This window comes from Phyllobates terribilis, unplaced genomic scaffold (assembly GCF_046119375.1).
Source record: "Phyllobates terribilis strain yellow unplaced genomic scaffold, ASM4611937v1 Scaffold_238__1_contigs__length_3037890, whole genome shotgun sequence".
Taxonomy (NCBI): domain Eukaryota; kingdom Metazoa; phylum Chordata; class Amphibia; order Anura; family Dendrobatidae; genus Phyllobates; species Phyllobates terribilis.
In genome coordinates this window covers 185,482-206,274 of record NW_027362998.1, presented here as the reverse complement: position 1 = coordinate 206,274, position 20,793 = coordinate 185,482, and the positions used below count along the sequence as shown (strand labels likewise).

The 20,793-nt window shown below is 45.0% G+C and overlaps 2 protein-coding genes across 2 annotated transcripts in view; both read left to right on the top strand.

Annotated features, from left to right (window-relative positions):
- The first annotated feature begins 4,525 nt into the window (after window positions 1-4,525).
- On the top strand, window positions 4,526-4,971 carry LOC141217347 (oocyte zinc finger protein XlCOF8.4-like). The gene is made up of 2 exons (XM_073665774.1): window positions 4,526-4,747; window positions 4,831-4,971. Exons 1-2 carry the CDS (start codon window positions 4,526-4,528, stop codon window positions 4,969-4,971), a joined length of 363 nt encoding a protein of 120 aa, XP_073521875.1.
- A 291-nt stretch (window positions 4,972-5,262) lies between these two features.
- LOC141217346 (uncharacterized) overlaps window positions 5,263-20,793 on the top strand; it is a 71,430-nt gene continuing 55,899 nt past the window's right edge. The window contains exons 1-4 of the mRNA XM_073665773.1: window positions 5,263-5,289; window positions 5,331-5,421; window positions 9,665-10,674; window positions 13,747-14,067. Coding sequence (XP_073521874.1) covers window positions 5,263-5,289; window positions 5,331-5,421; window positions 9,665-10,674; window positions 13,747-14,067 — 1,449 coding nt within the window. The remainder of the gene's footprint in view (window positions 5,290-5,330; window positions 5,422-9,664; window positions 10,675-13,746; window positions 14,068-20,793) is intronic.

The following is a 20,793-nucleotide window of genomic DNA, read 5'->3' as shown; positions in this document are numbered from 1 at the left end:
CTATATCAGGATTAGCCGTTATTCACACTCGTGCGTCTATTTTGTGTCTGCTTTTCTTGCATGGTGACATAAATCATCCCTCTGATTGACCGCTGGCTGCTCACAGGGAGGCTGCTGACAATCAGTGTGATGTCGTCAGTAACGTCCCAACATGAAAGCAGAGCCAAAGAGAAGCCGCTGCGCCGTGTACGTGACTCATCAGGAGCCGCAGAGTCACCGGCAAGAGCAGTCCGTCACCACTCTGTTCAGACACCGGCTCAGGTATGGTCCGTGGACAGTCCATTTTTCTCCCTGGACCTGTTCTCTTGAATGAGCGAGTTTAGTCCACAAATCACCGGAGGGAAGAACAAGAGAATATTCCTAAATAATCGACTACAGGTGCATCTCACTAAATTAGAATATCATTAAAAAGTTAATTTATTTCAGTTCTTCAATACAAAAAGTGAAACTCCTATATTATATAGAGTCATTACACAGAGGGATCTATTATATAGAGTCATTACACACAGAGAGATCTATTATATAGAGTCATTACACACAGAGGGATCTATTATATAGAGTCATTACACACAGAGGGATCTATTATATAGAGTCATTACACAGAGGGATCTATTATATAGAGTCATTACACGCAGAGGGATCTATTATATAGAGTCATTACACACAGAGGGATCTATTATATAGAGTCATTACACACAGAGGGATCTATTTCTAGTGTTTATTTCTGTTAATGATGATGATTATGGCTTACAGCCAATGAAAACACAAAAGTCATTATCTCAGTAAATTAGAATAATTAACAAAAAACACCTGCAAAGGCTTCCAATGCGTTTAAAAAGGTCCCTTAGTCTGTTTCGGTAGGCTCCACAATCATGGGGAAGACTGCTGACTTGACAGATGTCCAGAAGGCAGTCACTAACAAGGTCCCAGAGTCTGGAGGAAGAGTGAAGAGGCCACAATCCAAGCTGCTGGAGGTCTAGTGTGAAGGCTCCACAATCAGTGATGGTTTGGGGAGCCATGTCATCTGCTGGTGTAGGTCCACTGTGTTTTATCAAGACCAAAGTCAGCACAGCCGTCTACCAGGACATTTTACAGCACTTCATGCTTCCCTCTGCCGACAAGCTTTTTGGAGATGGAAATGTCATTTTCCAGCAAGACTTGGCCCCTGTCCACACGGCCAAAAGTACCAATACCTGGTTTACAAACAACAGTATCACTGTGCTTGATTGGCAGCAAACTCGCCTGACCTTAACCCCATAGAGAATCTGTTATAGAAAATCTATGGGGTATTGTCAAGAGGAAGATGAGACCCCAGACCCAACAATGCAGACGAGCTGAAGGCTGCTATCAAAGCCACCTGGGCTTCCATAACACCTCAGCAGAGCCACAGGCTGATCACCTCCATGCCACATTGCCACATTGATGCAGTAATTGATGCAAAAGGAGCCCTGACCAAGTATAGAGGGCATTTACTGAACAGACATTTCAGTAGGACATTTCAGATTTTAAAAACATTTTTCAAGCTGTTGTTATGAAGTATTCTAATTTACTGAGATAATGACGTTTGTGTTTTCATTGGCTGTAAGCCATAATCATCAACATTAACAGAAATAAACACGTGAAATAGATCCCTCTGTGTGTAATGACTCTATATAATAGATCGCTCTGTGTGTAATGACTCTATATAATAGATCCCTCTGCGTGTAATGACTCTATATAATAGATCACTGTGTTCGTAATGACTCTATATAATAGATCGCTCTGTGTGTAATGACTCTATATAATATATCCCTCTGTGTGTAATGACTCTATATAATAGATCCCTCTGTGTGTAATGACTCTATATAATAGATCGCTCTGTGTGTAATGACTCTATATAATAGATCCCTCTGTGTGTAATGACTCTATATAATAGATCTCTCTGTGTGTAATGACTCTATATAATAGATCCCTCTGTGTGTAATGACTCTATATAATAGATCCCTCTGTGTGTAATGACTCTATATAATAGATCCCTCTGTGTGTAATGACTCTGTATAATAGATCCCTCTGTGTGTAATGACTCTATATAATAGATCCCTCTGTGTGTAATGACTCTATATAATAGATCCATCTGTGTGTAATGACTCTATATAATAGATCCCTCTGTGTGTAATGATTCTGTATAATAGATCCCTCTGTGTGTAATGACTCTGTATAATAGATCCCTCTGTGTGTAATGGCTCTATAATAGATCCCTCTGTGTGTAATGACTCTATATAATAGATCCCTCTGTGTGTAATGACTCTATATAATAGATCCATCTGTGTGTAATGACTCTATATAATAGATCCCTCTGTGTGTAATGACTCTGTATAATAGATCCCTCTGTGTGTAATGACTATATAATAGATCCCTCTGTGTGTAATGACTCTATATAATAGATCCATCTGTGTGTAATGACTCTATATAATATATCCCTCTGTGTGTAATCATTCTGTATAATAGATCCCTCTGTGTGTAATGACTCTGTATAATAGATCCCTCTGTGTGTAATGGCTCTATATAATAGATCCCTCTGTATGTAATGACTCTATATAATAGATCCCTCTGTGTGTAATGACGCTATATAATAGATCCCTCTGTGTGTAATGACTCTATATAATAGATCCCTCTGTGTGTAATGACTCTATATAATAGATCCCTCTGTGTGTAATGACTCTATATAATAGATCACTCTGTGTGTAATGACTCTATATAATATAGGAGTTTCACTTTTTGTATTGATGAACCAAAATAAATTAACTTTTTGATGATATTCTAATTTAGTGAGATGCACCTGTATGTCCGTGTTCACACCACGAGTACAGCATTCAGCCGAACCTCCTCTGGTCCTCAGCGGAGACGTCAGTCTTGGCCTTGTTTGTCGGAGTTTCGTTTTTCCGCAGCTTCTTTTACGGTTTACAAGACCTAGTGGGGAAAAACCTTCAATGTGTAAACAGCAGGATGGATTCCTATTGAAATCAATAAGGCAGCAAATTGGAAGAATAAATAATATTTTAAGTTTTTATTTCTGTGAATGTTGGAGTGGCTTGTGAAGACTCGGGGTCTTCCGTGGGTGTAATAATACTCAGACAACACAGGGTGAGGGTAAAACAGCGTGGCAATACTTTATTGAACCACAAAACGGACAATAAACAGATAGAACAGTCCTAGCAAATACCCAAGATGGTACAACATTACACAGTCTCTCCCTTCCGCTCCGCCCACCTGGGATAGAACAGTTGTGACTTTGGGACTTTCAGGGCCAGCTACCTCAACCAGTAGCCTCCCACTTCTGGTGGGCCCCCACAGAGAGAAGGTAGCAGCAAGCTTAGGAAGCTAGTAGTCCATTGAGCTACAAGGCCAGGAGACCAAAGGTCCCACCCTGGCCTCTCCGAGAATTGCCATAGGGCCAGATGGTCCCAATCTGGCTTCTCCGAATGTCTCCATGGGTTCCAGGTGACCAGAGGGTCCCACCTAGCAACCCCAAACAATATATCCATGGGGCCAGGTGACTTCATCGTCCCAACCTTGTCTCCCTAAATGAATCCATGGGCTCTCTGATGGTCAGTGGAGCAGATCCGTATCTTTCCGTTCAGGGCCATACACTTAGGCCAGAATCATGTAGAATCCAAATCTGTGTCTCTTTTGGATAAAGCCATACTACCAAGCTGATGTTCTGATGAGTTTGACTGATCTTTTGCTTTTCCTTGATTCTCTTTTCAACAGGATAGAAAAACCCTTTATATGTTTACATTTGTGGCTAAGGTCATCAGTCACAGGTAGGGGGGAAAGGGCAGCACTCAGGTCTCATTGTTTGAGCATTTCATTTATTTGTGTAGTTTGTCCTCCTGTCTTGTGAGTCAACAAGTCACAGGGTCCACACAAACGTTAATCAACATATTTAGCAAACATTCATTGTTCCACGCTGAGTCACTGTCCTTCTTGACCAGACACAGAAATACACATACATTTACAAGTCAAAAGATAATAGTGTATTTCTCTTGGGTTAACAAATCTAATCATCTGGCTGATTAAGATTATAGACTATATCGTCACACGGCTCTTCTTTGAAATCTACATAGAAACATCCCCTGTGGTATAAAGCTTATTAACGGCCGCCATAAATATACACCTCTTCTTCATCCGGCATCGTACAGGATCAGATCCACAGATTACTGCTTTATACTTGAATCACCCCTCCAGTCAATATTTTTTACATAGAATTATTGATGACGTTACATCTTCTCATCTTCTTCTCATTCAGGTCTCTACAATATCGGATCCTCTCAGTGAAGATCTTCTATAGAAGAGAATTTTTCTGAATCACCTATCAAGGATGGATATGGACAGAGACAAGATGGTGGAGAGGATATTCCACCTCACCCTAGAGATCCTCTTCCGGCTTACTGGAGAGGTGAGAGATTCTGATGACGTCTCATTACATCATTATTATCTATGGGAATAACAGATGGACAGAACTGGAGAGGTGAGGACTCTGGAAATGTCTGGAGGGAGATTTATTAATGTGTCTCTCCATAACCAGGATTACACAGTAGTGAAGAAGACCTCTAGTGGGCGCTGTCAGGACCCTGTGTCTGAGGGATGGGAAAGACCTCTGAGCCCAATCACGGGACCTCCACCTCACCCCCTGATACATGAGGACATCAATGACCAGAAGATCCTAGAACTCGCCTACAAGATGATTGAGCTGCTGACTGGAGAGGTGACACTGCTGGGAATGCTGGGACATTATACAGTAACGCTATGGAGGGATCGGGGGGGTGACGGTATCATTGTATGTGTCAGGCTCATATAAGGTGTCAGGATGTCGCCGTCTATTTCTCCATGGAGGAGTGGGAGTATTTAGAAGGACACAAAGATCTGTACAAGGACGTCATGATGGAGGTTCCCCAGCCCCTCACATCACCAGGTAATAGACAGGACTAAATACACACGGCCTATAATTATCTGTATGTACAGAATGAATTCAGCCCCTGTATGTGTTTCCTCCAGATCTATCCATTAAGAGGACAACACCAGAGAGATGTCCCCATCCTCTTCTTCCACAGGACTGTAAACAAGAAGACCCCAATGTTCCTCAGGATCATCAGGTAGATGGAGAGAAGGTGTCATGAGATCTCCCCTATGATGTGTAGACGGCTGTGAAGGTCTTGTGTTCTGTCTTGTTTTATCCACCAGTATTATATGTTTTATACTTGTGTAATGAGAACGGTGGAGATGGCAGGATTAGAGCTGATCATAGATGTGAGTTCTTCTGTCTGTGACTTTTACAATATTTGTTTCAGGGTGAAGATCTGACCCATATTAATACTACAGAGACATATGTGAGGGGTGATGAGCGGTGTAAAGAGGAGATTCCTACATATGACTACCCAGGTGAGTAGTGACCACTAAACGCTGAGAAGTCACAGATTCTTCTAAGTCACCGACTGTGGCTGCCTTATCGGTGATGTAGTCCGGCCGTATCAGAATCGTGTGATCGCCATTTTGCCTCTAGACCAAAACATTCTCCTCCACCCAAAAATTTTCAAATGACTTTTGGTATTGAAAGCCTTTTTCTATAGAACTTACAACCTGAACAATCCACCTACAATGAAGACACTGACCGTTACCTGCCCAGATCTGTAAACTATAAAGCCAAATAACAGCGTATGTAGAATGTGCAGACAAAAGTTAGAAAATCACTTGAAGAAAATATTATGATGGGCCTGTAAGAGAAAGCGGAGGTAATGATGCTGTTGGCTTCCTAGATCCCTGATATCTTATAGGATGTATCTACCTTCTCTCCCTTCTGTGCTGCTGAATGTGCTCATATGGTCCCTACAAGACCAGGACCAGTCTTTCAGGCCAAACTTCACTTTTATGATCTACAACATTAAATGTGCAGTGAGGGCCGAGTGTGAATTTCTGTACAATAACAACAGAGTTTCCCTTTATCCTGAGTTTTCAATTTCTTTTAAATACAACTAACTTCAAACAGGATCGCGATAAACTACATAAAAAATATTACATCTGTAATCTCAGTACTCGAGATGCTTGGAGCTCGCCGAGTACTTGCGAGATGCTCAGGCGGATGCTCGGGTCCCCTCCCTGAATGTTTGGCGCTCTTTAGAGCGCCAGTCAATATGCAGGCATTGCCTGCCACTCACTGTAATGCTGCAGCCATGTTGGTTGTGGCATTACACTGATTAGCTGGCCGCACGGCGTCATCAGGTCTATATCAGACCTGGCGCCGCTGTGCTAGTCAGTCTACTCCGCAATCAGGCAGTGTAGGGAGAGCTGCTGCTGAGCTAGGGAGAGATTTGGTTGTGTATTAGGTAGTGTAGGGAGAAAACAAGTACATTATACATATCCATCTCAAGAAACAGTCCTTCTGAGGACTAATCCATCTGCGGAGATATCAGGCAGGCAGTGTATATAGCAAACTGCAGTGCATATAGCACAAGAGGCTCCATTCCAGTTCTGCTTTCTGCTGCTGTTAGATATTTCTAGAAATAGGCCCAAGTCTCAGGGGCCAGGAATAATTTTTTGGGGGATCTTAATCCTCATTATTTGCTTAAAAAGCAATCCATTTTTCTGCGCCGTTTGCTTGTTGGCACTGCAGAATACAGCCAGGTCCTTTCCATATTACTGCGCTAAAAATCCAGCTATTTAAAACTGTGGTTTGTCTGTCACACGGATCACATATAATTGCGCTGAAAATACTGCCATTTTTGGCCTCCATTCATATTTTTTCTCAGTGTGTCAGCAAAGTTTTTGACACCGGTTTGCTGTTCAAAATAGTTACCTACAGGCCAGGTATTTAAAACTGTGTTTTCTCTGTCACACGAATTACATGTAACTTCGCTCCAAATTCAGCCCTATGTAGTGAGTGTGGAAGATATTGGCCTCCATTTAAAATGGACAAGGCGCGTGGCAAGGGACGGGGAACTGGACGTGACAGTGATGGTGCATGCAGAGGCCAAGGCCGGGGGCAAGCTGAAATTGTGCCAGAACAAACACCCACATCTTGTTACCAGACCTTCCTGTCACAATTCCTAGAGGACCGCAGCACACCACTATTGAACCCAGAGCAGTGTCAAAAGGTTGTTGGTTGGATAGCGGATAATGCTTCCAGTCACTTTGCCACCACCACCACCCTGTCTTGCACATGGTCAAGTCTCAGTAGCCATGAGTCTGGACCGCATATTCCTCACCCTGATCCTCCTTCCTCCCACCATGCCAAGTGCCAGGAGACAACTGATCCCACACTTGGAAACTTCGAAGAGCGGTTCACTTTTCCATTTAAAGATTCGGGCCTCTCGCCCGGTCCACTTGAAGCGGGGCAAGTGGAGATCGCATGTAGCGATGCCCAAATATTTGAGCAGCCACGGTCACACGAAGGCGACAGTGGGAAAGTTTCAGAAGAGGTGGATGATGATGAGACACAATTGCCAGAAAGTCAGAAGGAGGATCAGGGTGCGGAAGTGGAAGTTTAGGTGGTGGATGATATAGTAACTGACCCAACCTGGCAGGAGGACATGCAGAGCGAGGACAGCAATACACAGAGGGAGGGGGGCAGAGCACCCCAACAGGCAGGAAGAAGAAGTGTGGTGGCCGCAGACAGAAGGCAGGCAACCGTTCCCCGTAACACCAACACAAAGGAAGTTGGCAGTACAACTGTTAGGTCTTCCCGAGTCTGGTTGTTTTTTAAAGACTCTGCCACATTTTCCGTGTTTCGTGTTTCAGCAGCGTTTGCAGCTTCCGGCTCACAGACTGGTGTGTGATGTATCCACACGTTGGAACTCTACACTGCAGATGTTGGGAAGGATTTGTGAGCAGAAGAGGGCAGTTTTTGAGTACCAGCATCAACAAGTCCGTCTGTATTCAGTCTGACATATGTACCATCCTCCAAAACTTTGAGGACTCTACCAAGATGGTGAGCGGCAATGATGCCATAATTAGCGTCACCATCCCACTTCTCTGTCTTCTGAAACGCTCTCTGCTCACAAAGAGGATGCATTTCAGGCGGAGCACGATGAGATGGAGCAAGGAACCATACAGGGTGATTCCAGCCTCATCTCATCCCAACGTGGATTGGGTGACAATGAGGAGGAGGAGGAGGAAGAACAGGAGCTAGTTTCACGCACTATAGACGGTACTACCTGCACAACTGTCATACCGTCTGTTCAGCGTGGATGGCCTGAGGACAGAGAGGAGGAGGAGGAGAGCATGGTCTGTCTTCCTCTTGGTAAACACAATGGGAGACCCCCTTCTAATAATGGGAACATTGTTTTCAGGAGGCCCTCTGACCTCCACGTCTCTTCCAAGGGGCATTGGAGTGCCTCCAAATTTTTGGCAACCCTTGCATTCACTGCATAGGCAAACACAATGGGAGACCCACTTCCTAATAATGGGAACAATTTTTTTCAGAGGCCCTCCTCTACGTCTCTTCAAAGGGGTATTGGGGTATGTCCAAATTTTGGGCAGCCCTGCCACTCACTGCATATGCAATAACAGTATAGGAGACCCACTCTTTAGTAATGGGAACAATAAAACATAGCCGGCTGATGGCTCTCTAAGAATAGTGAGGGCCAACTGCTGGACCTTTAAGAATAGTAAAGGTCGCCTGATGGCCCTATAAAAATAGGCTTTGTGACTTTCAGAGTCCCTCCTTCATAAATGAAACACGATGTGTCTGATGATATCTCACACACCACATTTCCAGTTAAGGTTGTAAAATGTTAAAATGACTTTTCCCAGTGAATGCATTTGTCATGGTTGAAAGCAATGCAAAAGTGCAAAAACGCATCAAAAACGCTAAGTGTGAACATAGCCCAAGGTGTGGAGGAGTATTTTTGTATTTGGTTATTTATCTTGCTTTATATACAAGTCATTACCCTGGAAAGGATGTTCCTTAACATATTTCCCAGGAAAATACATTTTGGTTTCTTTTTTTTGTATTTTTATTGTGAGTCCGTAAAAGTGGCTTAATACCTCTGACAACGTTGTTGAAAGAAGTAACCTGGGAGTCAGAAATGCTTCCAGGGGTCTTCCCTATGCTGTTCCCATGTCATTTGAGCACTTTTCCCATCGATTGGGGCAATTTTTAGGCCCTCTGCAGACAGCCGGGGGAGCCGCCTGAAAAATGCTCGAGTTTCCCATAGACTTACATTGGACTCGTCGAGCACCCGAGTATTCCAATGTGCTCAACCCGAGCATCGAGCACCCGAGCATTTTAGTGCTAGCCCATCACTAATCAAGACTGTTGAGTTTGATCATTTCAGTAAATGTATTATTGTCTATAGTCACAGTTTTTGACTGCCAGACTGGATAGTAGTAGTAGTAGTTGTTCTAGTAGTAGTAGTTGTTCTAGTAGTCCTATGTGTTTATTGTCCGTTTGGTGGTTCAATAAAGTATTGCCACACTGTTTACTCTCACCCTGTGTTGTCTGAGTAGTATTATGCCCGGGTCTTCGCAGTTTCTTATTAGACAGTGAACTGTCATTGTCTTGGTGAATAATTCCATATTTTTACATAAACTCTCTGTAAAAATAGCAAGTTAAGTAGAAATGTTCAAAAAATATAAAATTCAAGGATATATTTTGTTCAAAAATAATAATTCGTTTTATTCTTGGCAGATGACTGTACCAGGAGATCAGAGGGACAGCTGGTATCTTCAATTTTTCAATCAGATGTTTTTGAGATCCCACAGGATACAATTGAAGTGAATGCCATTACTCCAGATATACCATCAATCCTTCACAGCAAAGATCTGTCATCTGATACTTTGAAACAGGTCCTGTCTTCTGATTCATTACCGACTACTAAGGAAAATCAAAGTCACAAAAAGGGCATTAAAAAACAAATTGCTCGTAAAGCAAAGAAGCCATTTTCACATTCAGAACATGGGAATAATTTTCCCCTGGAAAAGTGTTTTCTTAAACATCAAAAAATTCATAAAGCAAAAAAAGGATTTTATTGCTGCAAATGTGGGAAATGTTTTAACCAGATATCAGATCTAATTAGGCATGAGAGTATTCACACAGGTGAGAAGCCTTATTCATGTTCAGAATGTGGGAAGTGTTTTAGCCACAAATCAAATCTTGTTAAGCACCAAAGAACTCACACAGGGCAGCAGCCTTTTTCCTGTTCAGAATGTGGGAAATGTTTTAGCCAGAAATCAAATCTTGTTAGGCATGAGAGTATTCACACAGGTGAGAAGCCTTATTCATGTTCAGAATGTGGTAAATGTTTTACAGAGAAATCAAATTTTGTTAAGCATCAAAAAACTCACACAGGGGAGAAGCCTTTTTCATGTTCAGAATGTGGGAAACGTTTTAACCGGAAAGCGCATCTTGATAGCCACCATAAAACCCACACAGGGGAGAAGCCTTTTTCATGTTCAGAATGTGGGAAATGTTTTAACCGGAAAGCGCATCTTGATAGCCACCATAAAACCCACACAGGGGAGAAGCCTTTTTCATGTTCAGAATGTGGGAAATGTTTTACAGAGAAATCATATTTTGTTAAGCACCAAAGAACTCACACAGGGGAGAAGCCTTTTTCGTGTTTAGAATGTGGGAAATGTTTTAACCAGAAATCATATTTTGTTAAGCACCAGAGAACTCACAGAGGGGAGAAGCCTTTTTCGTGTTAGATGTTCTGAATGTGGGAAATGTTTAACCAAACATTATATTTTGTTACGCAACAGGGAACTCACACAGGTGCGAAGCCTTTTTCATGTTCAGAATGTGGGAAACGTTTTAACCAGAAATCAGTTGTTGTTATACACCAAAGATCCTTGGGGTTATGTATCGCGAGAATTTGGCCAACAACCTCCTTCGATCAGTAAGATCATTGAAGATGGGTCGTGGCTGGGTCTTCCAGCATGACAATGACCCAAAACACACAGCCAGGGGAACTGAGGAGTGGCACCATAAGAAAAATTTCAAGGTCCTGGGGTGGCCTAGCCAGTCTCCAGACCTGAACCCAGTGTATGTGTTGGATTTCTATCTAGATGGTTGATGTTTGTTGCAATTGGCACCCTGCATCTTTATTACTATAACGGAGAGGCTTACTTTGGGCTTCGTGAATTGAACCAAAAACACATATTCATGTGATTTATTTACTGTTTTGCATGGTTTGTATTCTATCATATAATGTATCTCGTGTATATCATTTAAACATTTCTCTCGAATCATCATACATTTGGGGCCTATCATGGGCTTTGGTGCATCGTGCTGTTTACATATATATTCATTGAATGGGTTACCTTGACATTGTATTTGCGGATATTCTCATATGGGCTCCTTTGTATAATTTAGCGAAATCCGGCAATTCATTCATGTTATTTAATTGTTTTTTCAGTGCAACTTATTATTCAAACTAAGGTCTGCATTGCATTGCGCAGGTTTTTAGAGGTTAGACATTGACTCTACCATGAGCATGTCAAGTATCTATTGCCATTTTATGGATTTTAAATGGTTTTCAGCTTGTGTTCATTGTGTCTTTTCTGATAAACATTGCTAATAAAATCATGTTATTTAAACTGCGATCCCTTATTTTGGCATGCCTCTTTTTCTCCTTCCTTAATCTCACTATGTTTTAGCATTAATGAGGTTGATCCTTTCCATTAAGTTGGTGCCTTTTGTCTTTTACATTTTTTCTTCTTTAAAGTTGCCAAGCTCCTAGTAACTTTTCAAGTGGGACCAAAAGAACAGTTTTGATAAAACGGTCCACCACCACCACCACCTACACGCTAGTATTACCACCAATGTTAAGCAAATCGGTGACAAAGTCCTTGGATGGGTCCAGGGCTGTGACGGAACATCGTAAGGCAAGATATAACCCACTGAGCTTGACGAGAGGCTTTAACCCTGACACAGAGTTTGCATTTACAGTCATACTCTTCAATATCCTTATGAGCTTTCTGCCACCAAAAGGACCTAGAAAGTAATCTCCAAGTGGCAGACGAACCCGCATGCCCAGCTAAAATGGAATCATGTACTTCATTAAGAAGATCTATGCGTAACGAGGGCTGTACATAAAGTATGTTTATAGGTAAACTATCCGTCGTACTGTTCTGAGAATCCTGAATACGCTGCATGAGATCTACTACCCAGAGCACCAACCACCATTCCCTCACTAAGAATCTTGACTGGATTTTCGTCCCTCAATTCTGGGACAAAGCATCAACCTTGACATTCTTAGATCTGGCGAGATAAGTAACAGCAAAATCAAACCGGCCAAAGAAAAAGGGCCAACCAAGCCTGTCTGGTTTTTAAGCACTTAGTATCGATATACAACAGATTCTTATGATCGGTAGACAGTCACCTTATATCTTGCCCCCTTCGACAAATGTCTCCATTCTTCAAAGGCTCTTTTAACTGTCAAAAGCTGTCATCTATATCATAATTAAACTTTGCTTGAGAGAACTTCTGGGGAAAAAAAGCACAAGGATGTAGGTACTCTCTTTTTTCTGTTAAAAAACAGCTCCCATCCCAATAGCGGAAGCGTCTACCTCAACAAAGATTGACCTCAAGATGGCTTAGAACAAGAGAGATATAGTTAGTATCAAAAACAGGATATATAGACCTACTTTAATTGTAATTCAAGATAGGTCTTGGAAGTGCCTCTGCCTTCTGCCTCTCTCCCCCGGCAGAGACACCGACCCCCTTACCACCGCTCCTCCTTCTGGATTCCCACGCTTACTCTGCCGGGGTGTGTGTGCCGCGCGCAGATCCCCGGGTACTGTGCTTAGGGCATGTACACTCTGTCCCAAGATGCCCCCGGCCAATGGCCGGAGGGCATCTACTATATAAGGCATCTCCTCCAACATGGAGGTGCCTGAGCAACGTTGTATATTAGTGTCTAACACTCCTGTAAGCACTCAGATTCCTGTGCTGCCGCCAGCCTGTCTACCAGCCGTGCCCGCCTGCCTACCTATCAACCATGCCTGCCTGCCTGCTTACCAACCGTGCCTATCTACTGTGGCAGTCAGCGCCTGTCACCAGTCCCATGGGAGTTGCCTGCTCTCACACGAGGTCGGTCCCGGAGTAACACCTGGTCGACCTTCCCAGTCCTTCCTTGGTTCACGGAGTCGACTAAGCCGCCATATAGCCAAGGTCGGTCCGGGTGAGGTCTCTAGTTACGCCCCTCCAGTCCCTCCTTGTACCACGGCACAGTGGTTCCACCACCCGGCACCGTAACAGTTTGCTCAGGCCATGGAATCTGGTGGTTCCCAGGCTCCTTCGGTCTCGGACATTTACTAAGAGGTCTCACGCCAGAGATCGCAACAGGATACAATCTTGTCCTTCCTGTGGACGGTACACTCCCACCTAGATGCACTGTCTACCCCGGCTGTGCCCACCCCTACCCAAGCGGTAATCACTCCTGCGGCATCTCAATCAAGTGGCGGTGTAGTACCCGGCTTCGGACCCCGACTGCTCCTCCATGCTTTGGCGGTGATCCCGCTCTATGTCGGGGCTTTGTAAATCGGGGCACGATGTACTTCGAGCTCCTAGCTCATCAGTTTGCTTCTGATCGAGCTAAAGTGGCCTTCATTATGTCTCATCTCACAGGAGAGGCATTGGCATGGCTCAATGCCCTGTGGGAAAGGGGGGGACCCTCTGGTGTTTGATCTCCAGGCTTTCCTTGCGACCTTCTGGAGGGTTTTCGATGAACGTCCTCACCTGCCTCCTCTCTCCTCCATCTGCGCCAGGGTAACCTCACAGTGGGCCAGTACGCTGTATGTTTCCGCACCCTGTCGTCTGAACTTGCCTGGAATAACAAGGCTCTGGTGGCTACCTTTTTTGAAGGCCTTTCTGGGCTGATCAAAGATGAACTTGCCGGTCGTGACATACTCACCTCTTTGGATGACCTAGTGTCTCTCGCCACACGGATTGACCTCAGATTCCAGGAGCGTTCCAGGGAGGTGGCCTGTGAGAAAAGATCTCTACACCTTACACCCACCTTCCAAAGGCTGGTCTCGCAGCAAGCCTCTGCCTCGGCATCCACCTCTGAATCTATGCTGGTAGACCAGGTGACGATGGTCAAGACTCGCCAGGAGGTCTGCCGCACTGAGGGAAGATGCTTTTATTGTGGCAGTTTGGAGCATGTAATCCTCTCCTGTCCAGAGAGACCAGGAAACTCCAGTGCCTAGGATCGCTTGGAGAGGTCATCCTGGGCAAGAATTCTTCCCCTTCATCCCTGACTCTGTCTGTATCGGTTTCCTGTGGCAACATCCATTTTTTCAAAACTGCTTATCTGGATTCCGGTGCTGCTGGGAATCTCATCCAACAAGCCATTGTGGAGCAGTATCAGATCCCTATCCAACGTCTCCCGAATCCGTTGGCAGTTTCCTCGCTGGATGGGAAGCCCCTCTCCGAATCCATGTTGTTCGTCACCGAGCCCATAGTTCTCCAGATTGGAATGCTATACTCGGAGAAAATCTCCTTCTATGTGCTGTCCGGCCTCTCTCATCCCTTGCTTCTAGGACTGCCTTGGCTACAGAGACATGACCCAATCTTGAATTAGAGTTTGGGAGAGGTGCTCCGCTGGGGTCAGGAGTGTCACAAAACCTGTTTCTGTTTGTCCTGCTTGATCTCCGTCTACTCCAGCCAATTTACCCGGTTTGCCGGCACCCTACTGGTCATTCGCTGACATCTTTGAACAAAAAAGAGGCTGAGACACTAACTCCTCATAGGCCGTATGAGTGTCCCATCGACCTCATTCCAGGTGCATCATTCCCCAATGGTCGAATCTACGACTAGTCATTGGCTGATACTCGTGCCATGTCCGAATACATTGAGGAGAATCTTGCCAGGGGATTTATCCAGAAATCCACCTCTCTGGCTGGAACAGGATGCTTCTTTGTCAAGAAGGACGGTTCTCTTCGCCCTTATATCGACTATAGGGGACTAAATCAAATCACACAATAAAAAATAAGTATCCTCTGCCTCTCATCTCTGAGTTGTTTGATCGCCTAAAAGGCGCAAAAATCTTTACTAAGCTCAATTTCCGTGGCGCATACAATCTGATCCGGATTCGCCAGGGTGACGAGTGGAAGACGGCATTCAACACTCGGAATGGCCACTACGAGTACCGCATGATGCCCTTTGGACTCTGCAACGCACTAGCTTTCTAATGGGAACATGTCATTACTGTGGCCGAGCTCTATGTGTCTTTAAATTGTTACTAGAGTTTTTCTTAAATTTTGGCAGCCGTTGCACTCACTGCATACCCTATAACTGAATAGAAGACATTACCACTATAGAAGACCCGCTCCTTTTATAATGGGAACATTTTTTTACTGAGACCCTCCTCAGGTCTCTTCAAAGGGGATTTTGAGTTGCATCCAAATTTTCGGCAGCCCTTGCAGTCACTTCATATGCAATAACAGTATAGGAGACCCACTCGTTAATAATGGGAACAACAAAGCATAGCCGGCTGATGGCTCTCTAACAATAGCGAGGGCCAATTGCTCACCCTTTAAAAAATAGTAAAGGCCGCCTGATGGCCCTATAAAAATAGGCTTTGTGACTTTCAGAGTCCCTCCATCAAAAATGAAACAGGATGTGTCTGATGATGTGTCACACACCACATGGCCAGATAAGGTTGTAATATGTTAAAATGACATTTCCGGGTGAATGCATTTGTCTTAAAAAAAAGACACAGTAGGATCTTTCTTTAGTATAAAATCCAGACTCGCCAATGTAACTGCAATGTAATCACATTGATCAGCTCCTACACCTCCTCCTCCAGTTCGGCCTTGATATCCGAAATGACCACATCAGTCACAAGCTGAAAGCACTGCAGCACTGCCTTGGCCAAGCGGCAACAGGCTGTGCTGAAGATAACATGCTTAATGCTTAGGTGACAAACCGCCCAGCACTGCAGAGTTGTTGAAAGCTGTAACACAGCAGCCTGATCTGTGGCTCTCACCGCTGAACTTACAGCCAGGCATGGTCGTGTGTGACAATGAGCGGAGCCTGGTGATGGAGAAATGACAGCCAAGTAGATACGGTTTCCTTCTATGCCAGTTCTTTCACCAAGCTAAAGAATATGGCTGTGGTGAAATACAACTCCCACTGAGAAGCAGTTTCAGACTGAAAAACATTGGGCCCACCCACCAGAGGATTTGATCCTGAGGGCTCACCTTTCTCCCCCGCTCAAGAGCCCCATAGCAGCTGCAAAGTTTGCTCTATCATGAACTCTCCTGATGGAGAAGCCAGGGCACACCAGAGGATTCTCTGGTGGGACTGTCCAACCCTGCCAAGAAGCAGTCCTGGCTAAGAAAAGTGTGTAGGAAGGTTCCCGGATACACTATGGCTGCTTTTTTACTGAGGCGGAAACCCACGCAAACACGGGGAGAACATACAAAATCCTTGCAGATGTTGTCTTTGCTGGGACTTGAACCCAGGATCCCAGCGCTGCAAGGGTTCAGTGCTAACCACTGAGCAAATGTGCTGCTGTTCACCCTCTGATATCTAACAGGCTGGAGAAACTTGCAACTACTGCCACTCTATCTTCAGCTCCTTTGTGAGAAATTAATGTATGTGGGCAGCCGCTCAGTCTACCAAATAAAATTCCTGAGAAGGAAATTGGGGATGGCTTCGCTACTGGTATTGGAGGCAGAGCTAATACCATGGCATCATACCAAAGTTTATTGGAAATATTCCAGGGTGGTAGGAGGCAAGCAGATTCCCACAGAAAAGTACCAGCAGTAATGTTCATGGACCCACGCTTGTAGAAGGCGGAGACAATACCGGGAGAAATAGTGGCGGCTGGGGACCGAGTATGGACACCCGGCCGCCGCCTTGAGGTTGAGGACAGCTTCCGCCTCTATGAGCCTAAAAGGCCACATTTCAAGTGCATGCAGCTGTGCAGAAATCTGGCAGTTTACTATTGCAGCCTGTGGGTGGGTGGCTGGCTGCATACTTGAGCTTGCATTCCAAGGAATGGGGTAGGGTCAACTTAACACTGCGCTGGGACAAGGACGTGGACAGTGATTTTTGCAAGTCTGCAATGACAAGTGCATGGCGGGAGGCATCTTCGCATGCACCAAGGGTCACTTATGGGCACACTTTTAGGCAGTGACCTGGGAGTCAGAGATGCTTCCAGGGGTCTTCCCCATGCTGTTCCCATGTCTTTTCAGCACTGTATGCATGTGTCTGATGATGTCTCACACACCACATGGCCAGATAAGGTTGTAAAATTTCCCAGTGAATGCATTTGTCTTGGTTGAAAGCAATGCAAGTGCAAAAACGCATCAAAAACGCCACATGTGAGCATAGCCCAAGGTGTGGAGAAGCATTTTTGTTTATTTATTTAGCCTTAGATACAAGTCATTACCCTTGAAAAATGGTGTAATACCTCTGACAACATTGATGACAGCAGTGACCTGGGCGTCAGAAATGCTTCCAGGGGTCTTCCCCATGTTGATCCTATGTCATTTGAGCACTGTTCCCATCGATTTGGGCAATTTTTAGGCCCTCTGCAGACCGCCGGGGGGAGCCGCCAGAAAAATGCTCGACTTTCCCATAGACTTACATTGGGCTCGTTACTCCGTCCGAGCAATCGAGCATTCCTATTTGCTCGACTCGAACAACGAGTACCTGAGCATTTTAGTGCTCGCTCATCACTAGTGGCTGACCCTGCACAAGGACGTTGTGGATTTTGTCTCTGCCTGCTCTTCCTGTGCCCGAAACAGAACGCTTAGACAACTTCCGACTGGTCGACTACTTCCTCTACCTGGTCCGCTCTGTGGCAACATATTTCGATGGATTTCATCACGGATCTTCCTGTATCAGCCAGTTGTACTGTCATTTGAGTGGTCGCTGACCGCTTCTCCAAGAGGGCTCACTTTGTTCCCTTGCCTGGTCTTCCCTCCGCACCAGTGCTGGCTGAGAAGTTAATTTTCCACATCTTCCATCTCCACGGCCTACCTCTTCATATTGTCTCTCATAGAGGGGTCCAGTTTACTTCACGTTTCTGGAGGTCTACGTGCAAGCTTCTGTTTTGTTTATTAGGAGTAAAAAAAAAATAAAGACAGTTAAGTAACAACCATTGACATGCATAAATTGAGGGCATATAACCAGTCATGCCCTAATTTGCAATGCAAAAGGCAAAGGCATATTACAATTAAATCACAGAGATGAATGTGGTGGGATAACATGTAAAAACAGTGAAGATTGAGTAGGTGATTCCAAATTTTTTTCATATTTTTTATAAGTTATAACAATGTAAGAGAAATTCAACTAAATTGACTCAAGGATAGATGGAGTCATTGAATCTTAACAAAAGGGGAATGGGAAAGAAGAGGTAGAAGGGTGGGGAGGAGGAAAGAGGGGGTGAAAAAGGCGGGAGGGGAGACTGTCCACGAGTAATTTAAATAGTTGTCTAATGGCTTGTTCCGTCTTCAACCGGACAAACCGCTTCGTGCGAACACATCGCCAGAGCATGTCACTTAGGATAGCCACCCGCTTCACTGTGACTTCGGTTGTGGACAGGACCACCAGCTGTTTAGCTTCTGAGGTCGAGTACACCTTACAGGCTCTGCCGGCCTTCTTAAACTCTTCATGCACTGACTCTCTGGTGCATTCTTCTCTCAAATCTTCAGGTACATCTATGAGGCACTTGTACCGAGATGTTTCTGTCTCACCAGTGGTCTCCAAATGATCATCTGGCTCAGGTTTCAGGGACAACTGACTTTCAATTTCTTCACCCTGTATGCTTCCCCTGAGCTGTCTCGCAGCTATGAACTCAAGAATTCTCGTCTTGACCACTTCCATTTCATACTTATCTTCTTTTAACACTCTCTCAGCTCTCTTCAGGTTCACCTTCTACGGTTTAAAGGATTGTTTGCCTTTCTCCTTCTCCAAGGAGGCCTCGTTCACTGATTGGTACTTTGCCAGGCGACCTTTGAGCTCGACAACTTCTTCTTCTAGCTCAGCTACTCACCTCTCAGCAACCCATCTCTGAAGCTCTTCCTGCTTCAACTGCTCCTTTATCAGCAGAATTCTCTCAGACCTCTCTGTCTCCAATGCGCCCACTCGGCTCTCGACAGCCAGTCTCTCAAGCTTCTCTTGCTTCAAATGGGCTTGTAACATCTCCTTGAGCTCCTTGATCTCGGCTCTTACATCCACCGAATCATCCAAGCTCGCATTATTCGAGGAGGCCTTTGCTTCATACCTCCCTTCTCCGATAGACTCCTCCATCCTGCAGATTCTATCCTTAAGGCACGTCTCTGCCCTCTGGAGATCATCACAGAACGTCTGCTGCTCCTTCCCCTGAGCTTCCAGTCCTGGGATCTTTCTGCGGAGATCATCATTCTCATCCCGGGAGTCCTGTAGAGTGGTCTCAATCATTTGGCGCATGTGTTCTGCATCCGCCTTATCATTCTCTAGTTTTTCCTTAATCTTGAGGAGATCCTCATAGTCTCTCTTAATTTGTTGCAGATCCCTACTGAGTTCACCATACTCCTTCTTGGATTCACACAGCTCCCGGTTGGACTGTTCGCGCAGTCTTTCTAGGTTTTGATCACGTCCAGAAACTTCATCCTGCAGCGCCTCTTTTAAGGCAGACAGCTCCCTATCCCTCTGGTGTAGACCCTCATCCAGCTTTTGCTTCACCTGCATCAGCTCTAACTGTACCAGGGAGAAACGATCTTTCATCTCGCACAGCTCATCTTCAAACTCCGCTTTGTCAAGCTCCAACTGAAAAACCTCCTCTTTATTTTTCTAGAACTTTTCCTTCCAATTGTTGACTTCCTTGCTGCTTTCCTCCAGTTCTCGCTGTAAGTTCCTCACAACCTGGTTTATTTTCTGCCATTCAGACTCCAGGCTGAGCTGGTCTGAGGACACGTTTTCCAGGTTTTTCCTTAGTTGCTGCACGTCACTCTGATACTGCTGCTGACAGGCTCCAGCTCTTGGTCAGCATTGGCCACCTCCTCTTTCAGGGCTGTCTGTTCCTGATCCTTCTGTCTCAGTAGACCATTCTGCTTGTAATTAATCTGCAGACCTGCATCCAACTCTTCCTCCTGATCTTCATTGTTGTCTGATACTGTACCGGAGGTTGCTACTGGCAACGTCACCTTCTCTTCCCTCCTGGCCTCTTCTGTTTCTAAAGGAGGATCCACACTCGGAATAAAGGCACCCAACATTGCATTTTCTTTATTTGCCCTTTCAGCAAAGGCTACAGGAGCAACTTTTTTTGTGGCCCTTGCGCCGTTGACGACGAGAGGGGGAATTTCTCACCTCGTCTAGCTCCTCCTGAATGAACTCTCTTTCTACTTTCATAGTGTCACCGTCAGCTATGGGGTCTGTGTCACTCCCCATGGTGTTGTGGACCAACAAGTCACCTCCCACTTTGACATCAACCCCTTCTACTGGAGCTACCCCGTTATCAACGGTCACATTGTCATTTTTAGGCGGTACCAACCCACAACCAGTAACCAATTTTGGTTTTCTATACTCCACACTCTTTTGAAACTCCGCCCCCTTTTAGACTCCACCCACTTTTGGACGACCACATCGGTAGGGGGTACTTTACAAAAAAAACCCGCAATAGTCCAAGGACCCAGTTCACAACATCTCTTACCACCTCCCCGGGCACTCTGGGACAGTACCGGCGCCCAAGGAGAACTCAAGGAGTGGTCCGCTGCCGCCCTTCTGTCCAACAGCTCCTGCCGTTCCTGCAGCAATTCCTGTTGCGGTTTCTCAAATGCCTGCTGCTGCGCTTTTGACAGGCACTTTAATCGCTCAATAGC

Excerpts from the sequence above, each read along its gene's own strand:
- LOC141217347 (XM_073665774.1), top strand. The coding sequence starts at position 4,526 with ATGTCTGGAGGGAGATTTATTAATGTGTCTCTCCATAACCAGGATTAC. Across the intron at positions 4,748-4,830 it reads TTGAGCTGCTGACTGGAGAG|GCTCATATAAGGTGTCAGGA; the intron begins GTGACACTGCTG and ends TGTATGTGTCAG.